We start from the raw sequence: 23,072 nt of genomic DNA on the forward strand, positions 1-23,072 counted from the left end.
TCTATCAAGACATCGCACCATGGTGCAGGAGGCACATGAGAGGCATTTTACACATTCATGCATCTACTGTGTCTAACACCACTGACTCGTCCACTTATTCCCTGTTCACCACGTAGTGACCGTCACCTAGTTTGCTGTTGAGAAAAAGAGTTAGCAAACATGAGAGAATTCAGACACAACTCCTGATAATATCGGATCTCATATGTTTGTTTTTTTGTTTTGGGGATTTTTTTTACATTCAGACTAAAAAAAAGGGAACATATTTGAGTTGTATACATACAAAGAAATCTCATTTTTGCTGGCAGTCTGAACAAAGCCTATGAGAGATGGATGAGAGATTGTGTTGATTTAGGGGTTCTGGAAATGTTCTACAGTGCATCCGGAAAGTATTCACAGGGCTTCACTTTTTCCACATTTTGTTATGTTACAGCCTTATTCCAAAATGGATTCAATTCATTATTTTCCTCAAAATTCTACAAACAATACCCCATAATGACAACATGAAAGAAGCTTGTTTGAAATCTTTGCAAATTTATAAAAAAAAAAATATATATATTTTTTTTTAAATCGCATGTCCATAAGTATTCACAGCCTTTGCTCAATACTTTGTTGAAGCACCTTTGGCACCAATTACAGCCTCAAGTCTTTTTGAGTATGATGCTACAAGCTTGGCACATCTTTTGGGCAGTTTCTCCCATTCTTCTTTGCAGGACCTCTCAAGCTCCATCAGGTTGGATGGGGAGCGTCGGTGCACAGCCATTTTCAGATCTCTCCAGAGATGTTCAATCGGGTTCAAGTCTGGGCTCTGGCTGGGCCACCCAAGGACATTCACAGAGTTGTCCCGGAGTCACTCCTTTGTTATCTTGGCTGTGTGCTTAGGGTCGTTGTCCTGTTGGAAGATGAACCTTCACCATGGTCTGAGGTCCAGAGCGCTCTGGAGCAGGTTTTCATCAAGGATGTCTCTGTACATTGCTGCATTCATCTTTCCCTCGATCCTGACTAGTCTCCCAGTTTCTGCCGCTGAAAAACATTCCCACAGCATAATGCTGCCACCACCATGCTTCACTGTTGGGATGGTATTGGCCAGGTGATGAGCGGTGCCTGGTTTCCTCCAGACATGACGCTTGCCATTCAGGCCAAAGAGTTCAATCTTTGTTTCATCAGACCAGAGAATTTTGTTTCTCAAGGTCTGAGAGTCCTTCAGGTGCCTTTTGGCAAACTCCAGGCGGGCTGTCGTGTGTCCTGGTGGTTCCAAACTTCTTCCATTTATGGATGATGGAGGCCACTGTGCTCATTGGGATCTTCAATGCTGCAGAAATTTTTCTGTACCCTTCCCCAGATCTGTGCCTCGATACAATCCTGTCTCGGAGGTCTACAGACAATTCCTTGGACTTCATGGCTTGGTTTGTGCTCTGACATGCACTGTAACTGTGGGACCTTATATAGACAGGTGTGTGCCTTTCCAAATCATGTTCAATCAACTGAATTTACCACAGGTGGACTCCAATCAAGTTGTAGAAACATCTCAAGGATGATCAGTGGAAACAGGATGCACCTGAGCTCAATTTTGAGTGTCATGGCAAAGGCTGTGAATACTTATGTACATGTGTTTTTTTTTTTTTTTTTTACTTTCCGGATGCACTGTATATCTGCTCCCTCTGGTGGATACACTTCAGTATTTGTTCCCTACACACTATCTATCTCTTGACCTTATCAACCTATGTGATATGTAAGATAAGATTTACTTGTTTGCTCGTAATGTTTGTGCTTGAACCATAAGAGGCTGACTAACACCGAATCATCAACCATCAAATCTGTCAAGGGTTTTTAGACCAATGGGTCTCAACTGAATGGGTTGAAAATCTCTACTGACACCATGGGAAAGCAATGCTAAATGCAGCGACTAAAAAATTTACCCAAAAACGGGAACGAAATCCCTTTCAGTTGTTCAGGAGTGAAAAGAATATTTTTAAATGCTGGCAACCAGTTAATAACCGGTTCATTTTGTTCTGATCTTTTTTTTCTTTCTTTTTTTTTTATGAGACCAAAGACCAAAGGGTTTATCACAGTAAAATTTCAGAATTACACCATTTCCTGTTGCCCGAAAAAATTAGGCTTCTCTCTTATTAGTAGAACATGAGCATGTCCTTTGATTCTAAAGGACACCACCAGTTTAAAAACCAATGTTAAAAAAATTTAAATAATTTACCCCCATCAAAAGGTGACGTTTAGTCCAAATGTGCCCACGCAATGTGTGCATGCATGCAGGAGAGAGAGATTTAGGCTATTAATTGATTTCAAATTAATATTTGAAATGTTTTTGGGGGATATATTTAATATCATGAATACATTTATTGAAAAACTTTATTTTATATAGGCTGATGTATATGATGCTTGTTTGAGTTATCCTAAAAAAATTCCCCCACATGGGAAAATGGAATCGCTTGTGTTTGCTTATTTTGTGTGAGGCAAGTTCCTTATTTTGAGCTTGTTTTTCTTGTGAGATCTGGAAACACTGCAGCTGGTTTATCACCCACCCTTAGCACAGAGTACTGTCACTTTAAAAAGAACATCATTAACCGTCCTTTTATTTTGTTCTAACTGGTTACCATTTGAAAAGGAGGCTGTGGAATGCCGGAACCGGAATAAAAAAGTACTGTTTCTGCTCAGAACGAACCAAAATTACTTTCCGCTTTTAGTCCCTGGCTAAATGTAAAAAATATAATTCAACTAACTAAATAAACTTGAATAGTTAGGATAGTATCATAAGTAGACTTATCAACTTTTAAAAGCTAGGAGAAAACACTTCCCATATGCTTTTATTTTATTGCTTTTAGTATAGTCATTAAAATATTTAATTGTGATTAATCACACATTTTGCAAGTGCTTCTCTTCCTGTCAAAATGCTTTTAGTTCCTTCTTAGAAATGAAAACAAAACAATGTGTAACAAGTGCTTTATTAACATTTTCCAAAACAAATCCTTCCACAGTATAAAGATAGAAATGCACTAAAATAGCACCAATTCAAGTAACATTAAACAAGTCTAACTGAAGGAACTAGTCCCTATAGGTTGAGTATTCATTGTAATGGGCGGTAAAACTCTCGCCCTCCACAATATTTATTGGCTGGCAGGCTGTGGTGATCCAGTAATCGTGAAGCTGCATTCACATGATCTTCATCAGGGGTCAACGCACTGCTCAACATCATCGTCATGTGCCGCTTTGAAGTTTGAACTGCACATGAACAGCGCTGCAGAGAACATCTTGTTTTGCTTTTAGCACTGACACTGCCCGTGTAATGATACTTCATCCAAATTGTCCAGTAAGACGGAAGTGCAACACGGCGCGCTTCACTCCAGCGTGTCATGTAAATGCGGCTTCAGTTTGCTGTGCGTGTGACTATCCGCAGACTTTCAATGGGAGAACTCCAACAAGCTAGTTGGCACAGTGGTCCCTCATCAGTGCCATGCATCATGTGTTTGGCTTTCAAAAATGCCACATTACAAAGGATGCAAGGTACTTTATTTTGTCAAAAGTACCATCTGGGTTTGATTTGTAAGAGGTCCTTTCTCCATTACTTGATCTTTGTTGTTGAACACACAGAATCGCTGTTGTGTGTTTGTGGTATGTTCGTCAGTGTAATGTTGATGGACACGTTACTAAGTTTCCGCCCTATTCCAATCAGTGTTTAGAACTCACACGGAACTGAATATACAGTAATGTCAAAATGATAAATGTGTTAATCATGTTAAAAAAAAAATCAACAATGTTAAACATTTTGAATTGCATGCAATTAATTTCAACAGCTCTAGACAAATCCTGTGCGTCTTACCAAACTCTGCAGTAATCTGCAGTCACATGGTAGAAACGGCCAAATCGGGCAGGTGCTGATATGGACAGGTTTGCAGGATGTGCCCTCATCCTCAAAAAACATGAACAAAACTACACAAGGCAGGCCTCAAAAGTAAAGATTTTTTTCCTGCTTGTAGTTCAGATGTTTACTTGCCCTACCAGCGTTTTACTGGTCCCACCACAAAAATGATTTTCACCACTAGATGTTCAATGGAAAATCCGAGTTCTGAATCAGTGATATCATTTAGTCTAATATGCATTCTCTCTTCTTTCTTTTTTAGACGGGACATTTAGCCATGGAGACGTTGTTATCATTGACGTCGAAAAGAGCGGGTGACTGGTTCAAAGAAGAGCTCAGGCTTCTGGGGGGCCTGGATCACATTGTAGATAAAGGTACACATCTTATCGAGTACATACTGAACAAAAGAATCTTGCATGGAAGTAGAGTTTTGTTTTCTTCTGTTAAGAGCACATTTTGAGCATGCGCAGAGACATCTTATCGAGTACATACTGAACAAAAGAATCTTGCATGGAAGTAGAGTTTTGTTTTCTTCTGTTAAGAGCACATTTTGAGCATGCGCAGAGATATTTTTAGGTGAGAGATGTGTGTGTTTCCTCTCAGTGAAAGAGTGTGTGGAGAATCTGAGCCAAGAGGATGATCAGGAGAATCTAGTGGCATCGTTGTGGGGGGCTGAGAGATGTCTGCGTGTACTAGAGAGTGTAAGTTTCTCTCTTTTCACACTTCAGTTTCTTTGACATCCAAGTAGAGTATTAGGGTTTTATTAAGCCATACATTTTTTGTGTTCAAACCTCTGATGAGGTGCATATTTGCCAGTATAAGATCTTATACATTTGTCTTAAGATTTCCCAATAGCTAACACAAATGATATTCAATGCATTTGAATTTGTATCAGTGGCATATAGGCACAAATCACTTGCAATAAAATGTGATAGGCCTATTTATTTAGTTTCTGAAGAATGTGACAAGTGTTGGCGTACACTATAAACTTGCAGTAACCATGTGTTTCAGTAGCGTGACAGTAGTTTCAGTAGTTCGGCTGTTTTCACTATATAGTGTCACTTTTCCAGTAACGAACTTCATTTTCCAGCGAGTAGCGCTGTATCATCACAAAACACTTCATTTGTCACATTATATTGTGAACGCATCAATTGAGTTGAGTGAATCAAACACACTTACCTGAAACATCCTCTCTCTCTCTCATGTAGCGCTGGGAAAACTGAATCATTTAAGTGAATCGCTTCTTTCACACAGTTTATGTAAATAAACTGAATAAAATAGTGTCTATTTGCATCCTAATAGTCTGGTGAAACCACAGAAATGTATGACAGACTAAATAATAGGTGTCGCTGCAGTGGCGTGGGGTGTAAGCATGGTGTGTATGTTTACTGTTGTCCTAGCGACCGCAGTTTGAATCAGCCTTATGTCCCACTTTTTTCCCAGCCAATATCCTGATTCCATTCTTAATATTTAATTTAATACTATAATAGATAAAAATAATTATATACCTGTAAATGTTAATTTCATCACAGTGATTTGATCACAGTGAATGTCAGCAAGTGCAGAGAAGTGTTTGATCCGGAGGCGGCTCTTTCGATTGCACAAGTTCCTGCATGAAACCATGGTTACTGTAGTAAAACCAAGGTTATTTTTTCTAAGGTAAGGTTAGGTTTAGGGGTAGGGGTTAATGTAGCGTGTCTGTGAGACTAAACACAATACACACACTGCAGTGATTCCCATACACTATGTTAGTATTTAAATATGGGTGCAAATAGTATCTGCCACTGTTTGCACCAGGGTGTAAATAGCATCTGCCATAAAATAAATGATTCTCAAATGTTCTTGATTGATATTATTGAGTCAGTTCTTTCAGACAGTAAATGTAAATGAATCTGTTAAAAGAAATATTTAACTTCTATTTAGCATTGGGAACTCATTTTATTTTCATTTTAGTCAATTCTGTCGGATGGTTCATGTAAATGAACTAGTTCACTTAAATGATTCACTGAATCACTTGAGCCCCACACAGCCTTAAAGGCACTTTGCCTTCTTTTTTGAAGCAAAGTATTTTTTTTAACACTTACGAAAATGAATCATGGTTTTACTACAGTAAAATTATTGTAATTTTGTGGTTACTTTGGTTTTACTACAAATACCATGGTTAAATTATGATTACTGTAGTAAAATCATGGTTAATTTTCATAAGGGCATGACACCATAGTTAAATATATAGCCATCAGATGATCATTTTCAATTAAATAATAATGAAATAATATCATCTGATTGTCTTCTTTTCAATGTAGAAATCTAATTTTTGTTAGTAGCATCTTACAGTGTAGCAGACTACTTTTTAAAGCTCAAGGTATTTATATATCTTCCATTTCAGTATTGTACCCCGCATGGCACTTATCTTTATCTACAAAATTTTTCCCTTTGTATGCTTTTTTATGAACAAAATTATTAATAATTCAAAATTCTGATTACGATATTTTTGTGCATCTGTGCCGGATCACTTGAGAAAGTGTCACTTCTTTTGTGAATAGTGAATAGATTTTTTTTCCTCTCAGCCCTATAATTTCAACAAAAAGTTACATGTTTGCTCTCTGCAATAAAACAGTATTTGACCTCTAATGTGACTTTCATATTGCTGTTTCAAGCATTGTGTTTACACTTGTAGTGTGTTTTATTTTATGTAGACTTACTGTATCTCTGTTGGGACAACTTTATAGAGTGTAGTTATCCAAAAGGATGGTTTATTTTTGCAACTTATGTTTTAATATGACATTTTTTTGATTCAGGTAACTGTTCACAATCTAGAAAACCAAGGCTACTTGATCGCCTACAAGGACTCTCAACTCATAGTGTCTTCAGCAAAGTAAGTGCCTCAAAAATAAACATGGTTGTTGAGCAGTCTAGCTGTAGTTTTACTGTAGACTAGTAATGTTCTTCTGACTCGAGCCGCTGGTGGTGTGTGTGGTCAGGGAGGGTGCAGGTTAACTGTGCTCTTTCTGCTAGCTCTCCTTATCACAGCAGACGGCCCCAAACACAACAGGAACACTTTATCAACAGTATGAGCTCAGAGCTGCTGTGCCAGAAAACACCCTTTGATGCTGCTCAAGCATCTTAAAGCACCCACAGCATGCTAGCACAAATTAGGTTTCCATATGAAACTGCAGTGAGTAGCGCGCACCTTTAATCATCCATTATGATAAATGTAGCTCATTCTTGTGTCTTTGACACAGTCTGGCCTCTCTTCCGCTGTTAATGAAATTAAGGGCTGATGTCCCAGCTCTCTAGATGGGGTCAAACCCTTCAGAGTGCACTGTGAAGTCAGCACGGGAGTTCAGGACTATGAGGGGGGGATCTAAATGAGTCAACAAAGCCATCTCACAGACGCACGCATGGCTGCGTGAGTGCGTTCAGCTGGCTGTAATTCAATTAGAGATACCGGCAGGCTGCATTAATAATGACCCCACTAATATCTGAACTCATGAAGCTCCTCCGCTTCCATCTTGCACACTAATGACTTCTCATTATGCTAAGCACATTAGGGGCGTTTTGCATGGAGCTGGTTGCACTGTAGTGCTTGTGCTGTGGATAGAGACTGTCTCTCCACAGTGAAAACACTCTCTCTCTCTCTCTCACACACACACACAAAGGCATTGTTTACACAAAAGTTCCTCTCCTGGAGTGAATTTTAACTACACTGATGGATAATTCCAAATGCTGTTTGTCGTTTAGATATATACAAAAAAAAAAAAAAAAAAAAGTAAACTGTCCCGTCTCTGAACGGTGGAAAAATGACGCTAATGCAAAAATAATGCAAAAGTATCTTGCATGATGCAGTGTAGTTAGTTACTTTCATTATTATTTAGGCAATAAACGTTACTTTTAAGCATAGCTCTAAATTACCGCTGTTAAAGCGTGAACAATATGTTAGTTGGGTTACTTAAGGAAAGCTACTCCCAAGTAAAATGGTCATGAATAGTCATTTTTAATTATCACAAACATTAATTTATTGACTGTATCAAGACGAGATCCAACGTACATACACAAATAGAAAGGCATACACTGGAAAAACATAACACTAGTAAGATTTGCCTAATTTCTTTAGCAAGTATTTGGACAGTTTTTGTTTTTAATGGTATACCATTTATTGAGTAAAATCTATTTAACTATGACATAATATTGAATCACTTTACTGAAGTATTTTTAGTTACAAATCTGATTTGATGGTGTTTAAAATAACTTACATTTTTATAACGTAAACTTAATGAACATTTATATACATGTGTTGCACATATGGACTATCCTTGGGGGTGGGGATTTTCTCCCCAATTTGGAATGCCCAATTCCCAATGCGCTCTCTAAGTCCTCGTGGTGGCGTAGTGACCCTCAATCCAGGTGGCGGAGGGACCCTCAATCCAGGTGGCGGAGGATGAATCTCAGTTGCCTCCGAGTCTGAGACTGTCAATCCGCGCCTCTTATCACGTGGCTTGTTGAGCGCGTTACCGCAGAGACATAGCGCTTGTGGAGGCTTCACGCCATCCACCGCGGTATCCACGCACAACTCACCACATGCCCCACCGAGAACGAACTACATTATAGTGACCATGAGAAGGTTACCTGATGTGACTCTACCCTCCCTAGCAATTGGGCCAATTTGGTTGCTTAGGAGACCTGGCTGGAGTCACTCAGCATGCCCTGAATGATTCGAACTCACGAACTCCAGGGGTGGTAGTCAGCGTCTACTTGCTGAGCTACCCAGGTCCCTATGGACTATCCTTTTAAAATGCATCGGCCGCATGTGGAAGGCTTAATGTATCACCTTGCATTATTGTTGTATGAAACAAGAAACGGCACTTGGCGGCAACAATTGGTAATTTTGATTAAAAATTAACTTCATACTTAAAGGTGGAGTAAGTCATTTTAACCAAAACACTTTTTGTCAAATTCCACGAATATCTTCACGGTCCGCTAGCTGTCCGTTCTGTGTGTGCGCTGAAAATAAAAATCTGGTGTTTGTACACGGCCCTGGCTCTGTTAATGGGAAAATAAACAAAGTGGATCGGACCGATCCACACAACACTATTGCGTGTACATGAATTTGGTGGGGGTGGAGCTTCTGAAGGAGCATTAAAGGGAGGGGTGTTTTTGTTTTGGCTGTTGAGTTCAAATATCAACAGTCTTTCTCAGGAATCACTTACTCCACCTTTAACAAAACTTAATGTTCAAACATTCTTAACATAAAAAACAAACTGCATAAATAAAACTGGCAAACAGTGAAACCATGCAGGCTAATTAAAGCACAGTGCATGCTGGGACACCAGCTTTGAAAAGTAAAATTTACTTATTTTATTTACCAGTTAAATTTACTCAAATCAGCGAATAAATATTACAACGTTTTTTTACTTTATAATTGGTCCTTGAGGACTCATTGTGAAGATAACAAACAAATAAAAATAAAATTAAAATTTACTTGAAAATTAAGAGCATTTTACATGTTTCTAAATGTTTGAATTGAGTACAAATGTTGAATTTACTTGAATTTCATGCTTGAACTAACTTATTCATTGCAGACAGTAGTGTGTAGATCTGGTACTGATAATAATCTTTTAGATTACACTTTTTGCTTTCTTCAGTATACATGGTGCCTCCTGGTTTGGCCTGTCGCATGTATTTCAGGTGCTGTCTCAGACGCTCGTTTAAATTTTAGAAGCATAATCGGTAAATTATGCGCAAGTTATTGCTGTCGGCATTCGTTGATAATGTAATCACTAATCCATAAAAGTAACTGCAGTCCTATTACACATTTTAAAATGTCCAAGAACTAAATTTTTGTAATTGATTACGTAATACAGACGTAATCCATGTAATCGGTTACTGCCCAGTCTTTCCTGCTATATTTACTTATTTTGGTGCACATCTATATACTTGTAATAGAAAGGAAAATAGATGTTTTTCAGCAGAGTTACAGAAAATGTATGCAGTTAAAGTACCAGATTTAGTGTTAAAATATCTAACTGAAGTCTTCAGTTTTAATAGTAATTGTCATATTCTGTCAAGAACTGCTTCCTTTGTTGCCCCGTACCCTTTATTACACTGTAAATAATGATTTGATTTAACAAGGGTTGTAATGTTTGTGCTTGCTGGTTCAGGATAGTTTTCATGCAGGAATGAAAATACTGTTGTCACCTGCCTGCCCTCAAGATATTCAGTGAGGAACCACTTCAATTTTGGTCAAGCATAAAGCGTAGACTTCTACTATATTGCATGAGTCATGTGGACTATTATGTGCATTTTATGTCATTTTTGGAGCTTGACTGTGACTGCCCCCACTCACTCTCATTGTATACAAATATTCTCCATAGAAGAAAGAAAAATCTCACTCTAAAGTCTTCAGAAAGCCATGTTTTGGAGGCAGAATATTCAACTTTTTGCAGTGAATACTTCTATACGGCACTAAGAACAGAACTGTAATCTCTTTGGATGGGTTTTACTGTAGTTAAAGCAGCATGTTTATTGTGTGTGTTTCAGGGCGTTGCGTCACTGTGAAGAGATGATTCAGAGGTACAGTAGAGAGGTGAACAGAGGTCTGTGTTCATCAGGAACGCCGCTGCCGTACTGTAGCAACAGTAATGTGGGGAAAGCTGTAGAAGACTGTATGAGAGCCATCATCGGAGTCCTACTCAACCTCACACATGACAACGGTCAGTAAAACTAAGGATGTGCAAAATCGACCAGTCGGCAGGGCTTAACAAAAAGATTAAAACATTTTCTACTAACCCCAAAACAAAATATTACAGATTTGTTTATCATTTTCAATGCTGATGCTTTCAAGACTGTAAGTCAATTTTGAGACAACCTAAAACCCTCTCCAAGAGGTTGCTTCAGAATTCTTTGCATTTCATGTACCACTGCAAAATATAGACGGGTGTTTCTCCAGCTTCAGGCAGTTTCATGTCACAGTGGTTGATTTTTATTGAAGCAAACAGATTTGAACTTTTCTCTTTCTGTTATATGAAGGTCCTGTTAAAACTTTTCACCAGGCCTTCATCATTTATTTTTTGGTACTTTTCAAATGTCTTTTATATACAGATTTGGTTGTTTTAGTCTTGTTCCAGACCCAGAATTTCAATATTAAATTATGAAAATACTAATTATTACGTTCATAAACTTAAACCGTTTCAACATTTATTGTGTGAAAATAATTCCTATAAATAGATTTATTTTTAAACAATTTTATCCCTAATAAAGTTTGTTCACATATTAGTGTATTTGTCCAGATACAGTGTAGTGTAAGTGTATTCCAGAAACATTAAAAATGTAATTTCCATCAGCGTCATTTCCAGCACAGAATTCTATTAAACACAATACAGAATTTGAGATATGCTGGAAATGAATTTTCATGACTTGAATGGCATAAATCTCCTGTGATGCATGAACACACACTGATGGACATTGTGAGACAAATAAAAAAAATTAAAAAAAATTTAAAAAAAGATGTAAAAATGTTATTTTACCATCTAGAAGTCCACAGTGCTAAAAGTGCCCAAAGTAGCCCAAAATACCCATTTATAATATAAATTTGTCGACTTCATAAATTGTCTAAGTAGTTATTGTTGACAGTAGTCCACCATCCGGCCTGTTTCAACACCAAAAAAACAAACTTTCCACTTGACTGTTAAAGAATGTATTGTAAACATAATGTGCCAGAAGCTGTCAGGTCAATATGCTGCATCTGAAAGGCTTGAAGTCAATAAGAGTTGTTTGTTTGGGTTTTGTTCACTAAAACCTCACTGCTCGCTAACATCTCTGCTAAACCCTTCAGCGTCATGCTGGAGCGTTCAACAGTAAGCCCGATGTGAGCGGCTCACAGAACAACAATCAAAGACTATCCCTGATTAATCGGCACTGAACTCATATACAGTATATACAGTGACTGATCATGCTGTCTCTCTGTCTTTGTAGAATGGGGCAGCACAAAGACGGGTGAGCAGGATGAGTTCCTCAACACGGCTCTGAATTGTGTGCTCAGGGTGCCGCAGTACCTGCCACAGGAGCAGAGGTTTGACATCAGGGTCCTGGTGAGTACACACCTCTGCTAATGTTACATCAAATTATCAAGCTCGAAAATGACCAGTAGAGTGTACTTGAAATGAAGAAGTGCTTTCAAGTTATCTAAATTAGGGAAACACATGTGGTGTTTCAATTGTGCAAATCAATTGTTTATGACTTAAACATCACACAAGTGACACCATTTCAGAATGAATGGTGAATGTAAATGAGGAAGGACAGAAGTAAAATGTGTTCTGTGTTGTGTACCTGGAAGTTCATTGTTCATTGAAACTGCACCTGGTCACCAATTTCCACTGGACAGAAAACTTTTGAAAAGTTTTTGTGGCATTGGAATAATGTAGATTTTCACAGAATATAAGTTTATTTGTCCCTTACTGTAACCATAGTGCACAGGGGCAGGCCACAAACATGAAAATACAGTTTCAAAAGTGTTGTCACAAGAATTAAACATTATACTTGAGAGTAGTCTGATATATTTGCTTACAAACTTTGTCCATGTGAAGTTTTATTCAGTCTTTCAACGCATGTCATGACCAATGCAATACCTGTAAACCAAGTAACTTAACAAAATTATGACTTGTCACATTTCTGCTTTTAACCCTTAACACATTCACACGGACTGTCAAACCAGTGTTGTTACACTAGCTGGGTTCACAGGCCAGGGTTCCTGTGGATCCTAAAAAAGTCTTGATGTCTTAAATTCAGTTTTCCAAAATTAAGGTCATAGAAAGTCTTAAATATCTTAAATGATACAACAAAAGTCTTAATCACAAAATAGAAGTAGAAAGCCGTTACTGTCAGAGCTGACTGTTTTGATGCAGTGCTGTGGTGCTGTTTTCTGACTTCAAACAAAGAATATATAAACTAGTCTAAAAACTATTAAACTAGTCAAAAAAAATCGTATTGTTTAATTACCAAAAGTGTATAGGGTTATAGTGACCACAGATATGTAATAGTGTCGCAATATGTATTTGCATTTCCACATATTATATTTTTATGATTATTTCTTATCTATATAAGTTTACTATCACATGATTTTTTTTGTTTATTACCAGACAAATGAGTATTAAATCATGTTGATTTTCTGCGCAACGATTGAGAATTATCAGTATAAATATAACAGTAAATTCAATTCACTGATTTATATTCAATTTCTGATATACTTGAAAATGCAGACTGTATTTCCATCCTACACAGAGCCTTATTTTCATTTGTATTTTGTTGATTAATGTCTAAACTGGGATTTTTAGCTCTGTCAATAGTGTCATGGTTGCTGTGTCGGTCTAAATGAGGTGTGTGTGTGTGTGTGTGTAGGGTCTAGGCCTGCTCATTAATCTGGTGGAGTACAGTGCGAGGAACAGACACTGTCTGGTGGAGCTGCAGATGGAGGGAGGTGACGTCTGGGACTCCATGTGTGTGTCTGATAAAGACGAGCTGAAAACTGAAGGCTCTCTCAGTGCCATCGCTGCTCTCGTGAAGGTAAACAACACACACACAAAAACAACTGCTGTACAGTCAAGGCTCAGTACTGGTTTCATGACCATGCATGCTCAGTCATAAGTACACTTTTTGTAGTTGTGTTGTGTGTTGATATCTGTTCATACTTCTGATTGAAGGAAAGCCACTAGACTTGAGTTTCACAACAGTGATGGGGAAACTCCTGCCATGATTCACACTTAGAGGGATATTTCATTTCACAAATGAATATTCTCTCTTATAATGTCAGCCTATTTATTTTTAAGGTTTAGAGATGGTGGGAAATAATCATGTAAAAATAAAACGTTTAACATTATAAGGATTAACATTATTTTTTTGGAACTCCGGGGAAATAATAAAATGCACCAAACGTGTACCGTATGATTTAAGCAGAAGTTGATCCGTTTTTGAATAAACACAAATATTTGTTATGTGATTGCTAATAAATGAGATGTCATGCCATACAACATTAGAGTGTATTATGAAACATTCAATAATATTATAATAATCGTATAAATTAATGAGAGCGCTGGTCTTGTTCTCTGTTGGGCATAAATAGCTTTTCCTGCAGCGAGAGCATGCGGCCATGTTGGCGGAGGCGGAGACTGATGACTTCATCAACGACGCACCCAAATCCCAGTTGGACCAGAGTGGAGAGTGGCAGGAGACCAATGAGGAGATCCAGTGGGTGGCAACAGAAAACAACAGCACAGAAGACAAGAAGAAAGAAGAGGAGGATGAAGAACTAGATCTTAATAAAGGTAGAGATCCCCGAGACTCACCCCATAGACTTCATATGCACACTTTACACTGTATCCTGCCATGAAGTAATTTTGTTTACATTTGTTTTATTTGCCGACGTTTTCAGCTCTTCAGCATGCTGGCAAGCACATGGAGGACAGTATTGTGGCGTCGTACACTGCACTGCTTTTGGGCTGTCTCTGCCAGGGGAGCCCTGTGAGTAACACATACACACAGATAACCTTGAACACTTGTTCTCATGACTTCAAATTAAAGGAATTGTTCACACGAAAATGAAAATTCAGAAACTGTTTTTGCTTCTGGACCCAGATTTTTACCTCTGACATCAAGTGGTGACCCAACATTGCAAAAAAAAATATATAAACCTGAGTGACATTTCATTTATCTTGCATAGTGTTTATCATGGTTTTCAAGTAAGAGCGAGTATCAAGTGCCATTATTTTTGTTATTGATTTTGACTACAAAAGATACAGGAAGTTTTCTCTCCCCAGTTTTAAAAGTTGATGAGCCTCTTTATTTATTTGAGCCTGTTATTTTTATTATCCGGTTTATTTCCTAATATCAAACACCATTTAAACAGAACATATATTACACAGGAGGAAAACTTTGTCCATAATTTGTCAAAGTCTTGGATGTCCAGACTTTAAAGCCCTTTATGTGCTTGCCCTTATATGCTGATGAGCCAACGTTGATCATCTCCTAACAAGGCCACATGTCAAGGTCTGGGTAGATTAGATGGTAAGCGAACAATCAGTTCTCGTAGTCAATGTGTGTTGAATGCAGGAGAAATGTGCAGGAGTAAAGACCTGAGCAACTTTGACAGATGACTGGGTCAGAGCATCTCTAAAACAGCAAGGCTTGTGGGGTGCTCCCGGTCAGTAGTGGTGAGTACCCACCGACAGTGGTCCGAGGAGGGACAACCACAAACCGGCGACAGGGTGTTGGGCACCCAAGGCTCATTGATGTGCAAGGGCAACGAAGGCTATCCTGTCTGGTCCAAACCGACAGAAGGTCTACTGTGGCACAAGTCACAGAAAATTTTAATGATGGTTACGGGAGGAATGTGTCAACACACAGTGCATCACACCCTGCTGCGAATGGGGTTGCGTAGCCGCAGACCGGTCCGAGTGCCCATGATGACACCTGTCCACCAGCGAAAGCTCCTACAATGGGCACGCCAGCATCATAACTGGATTTTGGAGCAGTGGAAGAAGGTTGCCTGGTCCGACGAGTCCTGTTTTCTTTTACATCATTTGGACGGCCGTGTACATGTGTGCTGTTTACCTGGGGAAGTGATGGCACCAAGATGCACTGTGGGAAGACGGCAAGCCGGTGGAGGGAGTGTGATGCTCTGGGCAATTTTCTGCTCTGAAACCCTGGGTCCAGCCTTTCAAGTGGACATCAGTTTGACACGTGCCACCTACCTAAATGTTGCAAAACAGGTATACCCCTTCATGGCAATGGTATTCTCTGATGGCAGTGGCCTATTTCAGCAGGATAATGCACCCTGCCACACTGCACACATTGTTCGGGAATGGTTTGAGGAACATAACAAAGAGTTTGATGTGTTGCCCTGGCCTCCAAATTCCCCATATCTCAATCTGATTGAGCATCTGTGGGATGTGCTGGACCAACAAGTCTGATCCACGGCGGCTCCACCTCGCAACTTACAGGTCTTGAAGGATCTACTGCTAATGTTTTGGTGCCAGATACCACAGGACATCTTCAGGGGTCTTGTAGAGTCCATGCCTCAGCGGGTCAGTGCTATTTTGGCGGCACGCGGAGGACCAACAGCATATTAGGCAGGTGGCCATAATGTTTTGGCTCATTGGTGTATATTTACAGTGCAATTACATATAAACACAGGTAAGACCATGAATGACTTATCAGTACTGTGGTTAGGTCAGTGTAGTTCAAATAAAATATAGTATTTTGTTATATATAAAAAATAAAAATAAAAAAAAACCTTAGCCTAAACACATTTAGAAACTAACTACAACTGCCACAATTGTTATAAAAATGGTGCCCAGTAGATTCCACCTTATAGATTATGAACTATACATTTTTTTGTCAAAATACCGCACTAAATATCTGGGTTTCCATCCAACTATTTTTATGCAAATTTTGAAACTAATTTTAAAATAAGAAATCCTAAATGGATTTCTGAATGGACGCATAAACGATTATGTGCTATGACTATCTGGTCACTTGTTTCCAGTTCTTTTCAGGATTTCTACGATTTCTTCAGTTTCAATAGTGTTTCAATTCTTCAAACATAGCCCTGTTTATTCTGAAGTGCTTCACCCACAGCTCGTCGTTAAAGTGGGTCCTCACAATCCGCCAGAACTGTGGCGCTCCCAGGTACATAAAACCTGACATTGTATGGGAATAGCCATTTGAGCCCTTGTTATGTGAGCTATTGCACTTATTCTGTGATGTCTCCTGGTAGCATTTAATAACGTGATTTATAATTGCTCTATTACAGAAAATACAACTCTTCCCGAAGCAAGGAGGTCATTCAGCCGCTCCATGACACGAATCGGTCTCCCTTAAGATAATGTGCATAACACAGCTGATAGAAACACGCAATGTTTAGTATTTTCTTTAGTTGAATTTTATGAAAAATGCTAAACATTTGGATGGAAACCCAGCTACTGTTACTTTTGTAATATTGTGATTAATTTTAGTAAGGGTGATGATGACTAATTTGAAAAGCTTTTATTTTGGTGCATGCAACACAGTGTTGTCTCTCTTCCTCTTTAGTGCAGTTTATAATTTTGGGGTGTCTAAGGTTTGACTCCGTTGACTTCCTCTGTAGAAAATTCTCACAAGAAAGCAAATGGGTTGCATGATTTTTTTGGTCTGTGGCATGATATCGAGGAAAACACAGTTGATGCGCATGCACTCCAGAGATGCAGTAGATTAGAGCAGATCATTGGCGCAAGTGGTTCTGTGATGACTCACGCCAGACACTCACACGTAAATCAGGCTTCTGTCGCGTCGCGGTTTATGATGTAAGGCACACAAAGTGCCAAATGCAATATGCATAGAATTAAGTTTGCTTTGCCAACCTGAAATTTCGCTTTGGCTGCAAAAAAAAAAATGTCAGTGGGGGAAGAACCCAGCATTGTTCTTTCCCCGTTTTCCACAACTCAATCCGAACAACCCACCAGCTGAGAAACACTGATTTAAGTGAGTAAATGACAACTTTTCTTTTTCTGTATAAAATTATTTCTGTTAAGTTTAGTAGTCCGCTGCAAAAATTATGATTTAAACAACTTTACAGCTCAAATATTACACTAGTTTTAACAGAAGTGCTTTTATAAAATTAACAGCTTCACATTTCGGCCATTAAACCTTCCAAATTTACCCCTATTCACTTCCACTGTAAGTGACTCACAGTTTCACATTTTAATTTAATATTTAATACCATTTGTGCTATCCACATGAGCTAGGACTTGAGATTCACCTGAAAAAAATCACATAGACTTTGATTGAAGGAGCGACTTGAGCCATATCTGGAGACCAGAACATCATAGAGACACCAGGGTGGGCTCTTCTGACCTGAGCTAGTAAACAACCATCTAGAACATTTCAGCAACCACATAGTGACACTCTAAACAACTCAGAGAGAATACATGGCTACCACTGAAATGCCATCAATTCAGAGGTGCTTTGTTTTTGTTTTTTTCACCCATAATGATGGAGCGAACCAGTCAAACCTTGACCCCTGGCAAACATTCCTTTGTCATTGCAGACTTTGAGAGTTGTTTGTCTAAATTGCCATCTTAAAGATTCTGGGTAGGTATCAGAAGAAAGTGCCCCAAGATGCATTTGATCGTGTTAATGGCTTTATTTTCAGGGCTTTAACACATGGGCTGGAAAATCGGTTGTAATGGACTCCTCTTTTCTCTTACACTCTCACAGCGCTCTGTTGCTTTCTGACTGACACAAATGGTCATTATCTGTCTCGCCAATAAACACACACACACAGACGGCCATTTATACTCTAGTTATTTCACAGCAAATTATTTGCCTTTGTTTATTTCGAAGTTCACTTTTGATTGTGTTTTTTGACAAATAAAGCAAATTGACAAAACTAGGCTTTTTTTTGGAGGACAGAAGCACAAGTACAGTTGGACTTCGCCCTGCTTGTGGCTTTGATTCTCATTAGGGGCATCAGAGCATTTGGAAGAAAGCAAATTGAAATGTTTGTTGATTTGGATGTGTTTTTAAAGATACTACTTCTACTGATAAACCTTATGGGCAGAGATGCTTTGCTCAACGGAGACTCTCTTCTGCTGTAACCTCCAGGGAGGAATATGTTTCTAATGCGGTGTGTCTCTTCTAGATGAATGTGACTACTGTGAGGGAAAACCTGCCAAAAGGGGATTTTTCAGTCATGACAGAGATGCTCAAGAAGTTCTTGAATTTCATGAACCTTACAGTAAGTGCACAAGACATTAGTGGTCCACTAATATGGGTTTTCAGTGGCCAATATTGGGGTTGTAACATTATCACAATTTCAGTAGTCTATATCAATACCAGTGAAAGTTAAACCATTCTCGTTAACAATTTTGATACCACAGCAAAAGCACGTGTGGTAATGACCACACACTTTCCTTTAAGTACAATAGTTACTTAAATATTAACAGATTAAAATAAAACAATGGAAGTAGCCTTCAAGTATTACTTAGTTTTAATCTTATTATGTTATTAAAAGTTTTTATTGATTCCATATAACATATAATAAATATATATATATATATATATATATATATATATATATATATATATATATATAAATAACAGAATATTTGGAATCACATTATTTACAACCCTTCCTCACGAACATTAACCACCCCACCACCCAACACAAACAGATACCCCAGTGGTCAAATACAATTGACAAAGACACACAAAAAAACAATAAAACAGAAGAAAATATTTAGAAATACATTTTTAAAAAGAATATGTTCAAAAACAAAAAGGCTACAACATACACATTTAAAACAACACGTCTCCCTCCAATGCCCCTTCCCGAGAGCCCTCCAAAAAGGCCAAATAGCTGCCCCACCTCCTGATGAAGATATCCATGTTGCCTAGCCTTCTATATGACAGCTCTTCCCAAGCTGCCACCCTGCCCATCTCCTCGCACCACTCACGAAACGAGGGGGCTCCAGCTGACTTCCATCCTCTAAGGATAACCTGTTTGCCCACCATAACACCGGCCAGGATCCAATTCTTCATGTACTTATCTCCTACATCAATGACCGCCCCGTCACCCAAAATACAGAGCCTGGGGCAAAAGGAGATCCGAGTACCCAATACGTCGGCCATAAAATTCTGGACCCTCAACCAGAATTCCTGTATCTTACGACACCCCCAAAAAACATGGGTGGTATCTCCATCTTCTAAATGGCATCGCCAGCAGGTGGGTGTGTCCTTAAGACCGATCCTATACAATTTAGAAGGGGTCCAATAAAATCTATGTAGAATCTTAAATTGCATAAGGCGCACCCTCGCATCTCTAGATGCAGACTTGACGTTTTTAAGAATCCTAGCCCACACTCCCTCCTCCAAAAACAAATTTAAATCTTCCTCCCATAATCTTTCGAGGGAATTTAAAGCTTCGTGCCCCAGACTCTGAATTAGCAGGGAGTAATACACTGATGCCTCATGACCTTTTCCAAAAGCAGTAATCACCACTCCCAGAGTATCTGCCGCACTAGGGGGGTGCGTGCCACTCCCAAAAACAGTGCAGTCTTATAAAATTGAGATCTGGGAATCCCAAAATTTTGAACCAAATTTTCAAAAGGTCTCAATACTCCACTCTCATATAGGTCACCGAGTGTATTAACCCCCCTCACAATCCAATCTGACCAACAGAAAGGGGACTTATTAATGCATAGTTTAGGGTTCTGCCAGAGGGTTCGAGGCTACGTTTAAATAAATATCCGAATTAAACACTCTGGACAGTTTTGTCCATATCGAGTGCAAATGCAAAATAACAGGGTGTGATTTAACTTCTCTGATTAATTTGATCGAAAGGCTATGCAGAGGCGAGATAGAGGCAAGAACTTCCTTTTCAATACAAAACCAGGGAGGGGCTCTCTCAGGTGGAAGCGACCAATGAGCCAAATGAGACCGAATGCATAATAATAAAACAAAATCTTGGGTAGGCCTAACCCACCTTTGTCAGTTGGCCTATGTAACTTATTGAAATTTAACCTGGCACGCTTACCATTCCAAATGAAGGACTTCGCTATGCTATCAAATTGCTTGAAATAAGAGAGGAGGACATCTATAGGGAGAGATTGTAACAGGTAGTTGAATTTTAGAATGCAATTCATTTTAATTACATTAACCTTCCCAATCATCGATAAGTGTAATGAAGCCCACCTGTCCACATCATTCGAAAACCTTTTTATTAAGGGATCAAAACTACCTCTGACTAAATCAGACAAATTAGCTGGGAATAAAATTTCCCAAATACTTAATGCCCTGTTTGGGCCACTGGAAGGTGCCCGGCTGGAAGGCCGTTACTGGACAGTATGCTGTCAAAGCTTCGGATTTAGACCAATTGACTTTGTATCCTGAGAACTTGGAAAAGGAGTTAATAATTCTGTGGAGGCAAGGCATAGATCTATTGTGGTCGGAGACGAATAATAAAATATCATCTGCGTAAAGCAGAAGCTTATGTGCCACACCTCCAGCAGTCACCCCTGGAAAATCATCCTCCTTTCTTATCACGACTGCTAATGTTTCCAGGGCAAGACAGTACAATAATGGGGAAAGAGGGCAACCCTGCCGAGTGCCCCTATTCAGAGTAAAATAATCTGAAATTAATCCATTTATTTGTACCGCTGCTACAGGGTGTCTATAAAGTAACTTAATCCAACCAATAAATGTACTCCCAAACCCATACATTTCCAAAATCTTAAAAAGATAATCCCATTCTACCATATCAAACGCCTTTTCAGCCTCAAGTGAGATGGCAGCGACCGGAGACTGATCATTCGCTACTGACCACATGATATTGATGAAACGCCTAATGTTATCGGAAGAGCTGCGGCCCTGAATAAACCCCATCTGATTTATATGTATAAGAGATGTCATAGCCTTAAATTTTGGCTAAACGATTTTGACAACATTTTTACATCTAGTTGGATCAGGGAGATTGGACGGTAACTTTTACACTCTCTTGGATCTTTGTCCTTTTTAATAATTGGACTGATCCGGGCTTGTGTCATGGTTGGAGGAAGCTTTCCATTCTTTAATAATTCAGTATAAACTTCTAACAAAAGTGGAGCCAGTTCTGTAGCATAGGATCTAAAAAATTCTGCGGCAAAACCATCTGGCCCCGGAGCCTTGCCAGTAGGTAGGGACTTAATTACCTCGTCAAGCTCCTCCAAGGTTATCTCAGAAGCAAGAGCATTTTTTTTTGCTCAGTCTTCAGCTTAGGAAGATCTAATGGCTCCACAAAGTTTCTAATATCTTCATCAGTAGACGAAGACGTGGAACTATAAAGATCAAGATAGAATTCTTTAAAGGCATTATTAATATCAGTGGCTGAGGTAAAAATTTCACCACCAGCAGATTTCACTGAGGGAATAATAGAAAAAGACTCTCTCTACTTTATATGTCTAGCCAAAAGCTTCCCTGCTTTGTCCCCCGATTCAAAGTATGACTGTCTTGCCCCGAATAACCAAAACTCCACTTTCTGCGACAAAATAGTATTATATCTTTATTTCAATCGGGTCAATTCTCTGAGGCCATCAGGTGACATACTGTGCTTCAGCTCTGCCTCTGCACTTTTAATATTTCCTTCCAACTCCACGAGTTCTTGTGCTTTGGATTTTTTGATGAATGAGGCATACTGTATGATCCGACCCCTAAGAACCGCCTTAAGTGCCTTGCAAGCCACGCCCACAGAGGATACCGAGGACCAGTTTGTCTCCATATAAACACTGATTTCAGTCTTTAACATTTGTTGGACATCAGGATTTTGCAAAAGGGACACATTAAGGTGCCAACTATATGATTTATTTTTCTCTATATGTGGCAACACCTCTAAACTCACCAGGGCATGATCCGAGACTAAGATATTTCCAATTGAGCAGTCAGCAACAGATGAAATGAGGGATTTGGATATAAAAAATAAAAAAAATCTATTCTACAATAAATCTTATGGACTGATGAAAAAGATGTATAGTCTCTACCAGATGGGTTCAGAAGTCTCCAAATATCTGTAAGACCAAGATTTTTACACATCCAATGAAGCGTCAATGTTGCTCTAGGGGGCTTACACACTTTTGCTTCACTATGATCAAGGACTGAGTCCATCAAAAGATTAAAGTCTCCTTCAATATTATATCATGAGGGGTGCCAGCAGCTTGCAGCATCCCTTCAAGATCTATAAAAAAGCCCTGTTCATCAGCGCTTGGTGCGTAAATATTAGCCAAAATCAGACTTTGCCCCTGAATTTCTGCTAAAACAATAATGACTCTTCCTAATTTATCATTAAACTGTTTGAGAAATTTGAATTGTAAATGTTTATTAATCAATATAATGACCCCCTTGCTCTTACTTGAGCCAACACTAAAGAAAACATGTCCACCCCATATCTTCCCAAATTTTTCAGCTTCCTGCGGGGAAAGATGTGTTTCTTGAAGAAACAGTATATCATTTTTCTTAATTTTAAGAAAAGAAATTACCTTCCTTCTTTTTATGGGGCACCCCAACCCATTTACATTCCATGTGGAGAGAGATAGTACACTCATATTAACATTTGACATTTTGATGTAATAGAAAAAATAAATTGTGTGCCAAAAACAAAATTATGAAGACCACATTTCAACATCAATGCAACAATAAAACCCCG

General features: G+C 38.8%; 1 protein-coding gene across 2 annotated transcripts in view; it reads left to right on the forward strand.

Annotated features, from left to right (window-relative positions):
- Positions 1 to 23,072, forward strand: part of LOC127427098 (wings apart-like protein homolog) — a 90,134-nt gene that overhangs the window by 61,516 nt on the left and 5,546 nt on the right. For both annotated transcript variants that reach the window (XM_051674464.1, XM_051674465.1), the window contains exons 11-19: positions 4,134 to 4,245; positions 4,475 to 4,572; positions 6,670 to 6,746; positions 10,409 to 10,581; positions 11,843 to 11,958; positions 13,265 to 13,429; positions 13,986 to 14,187; positions 14,295 to 14,383; positions 18,540 to 18,635. In XM_051674464.1, coding sequence (XP_051530424.1) covers positions 4,134 to 4,245; positions 4,475 to 4,572; positions 6,670 to 6,746; positions 10,409 to 10,581; positions 11,843 to 11,958; positions 13,265 to 13,429; positions 13,986 to 14,187; positions 14,295 to 14,383; positions 18,540 to 18,635 — 1,128 coding nt within the window. The remainder of the gene's footprint in view (positions 1 to 4,133; positions 4,246 to 4,474; positions 4,573 to 6,669; positions 6,747 to 10,408; positions 10,582 to 11,842; positions 11,959 to 13,264; positions 13,430 to 13,985; positions 14,188 to 14,294; positions 14,384 to 18,539; positions 18,636 to 23,072) is intronic.

The sequence above is a fragment of the Myxocyprinus asiaticus genome, chromosome 36 (assembly GCF_019703515.2).
Source record: "Myxocyprinus asiaticus isolate MX2 ecotype Aquarium Trade chromosome 36, UBuf_Myxa_2, whole genome shotgun sequence".
NCBI lineage: Eukaryota > Metazoa > Chordata > Actinopteri > Cypriniformes > Catostomidae > Myxocyprinus > Myxocyprinus asiaticus.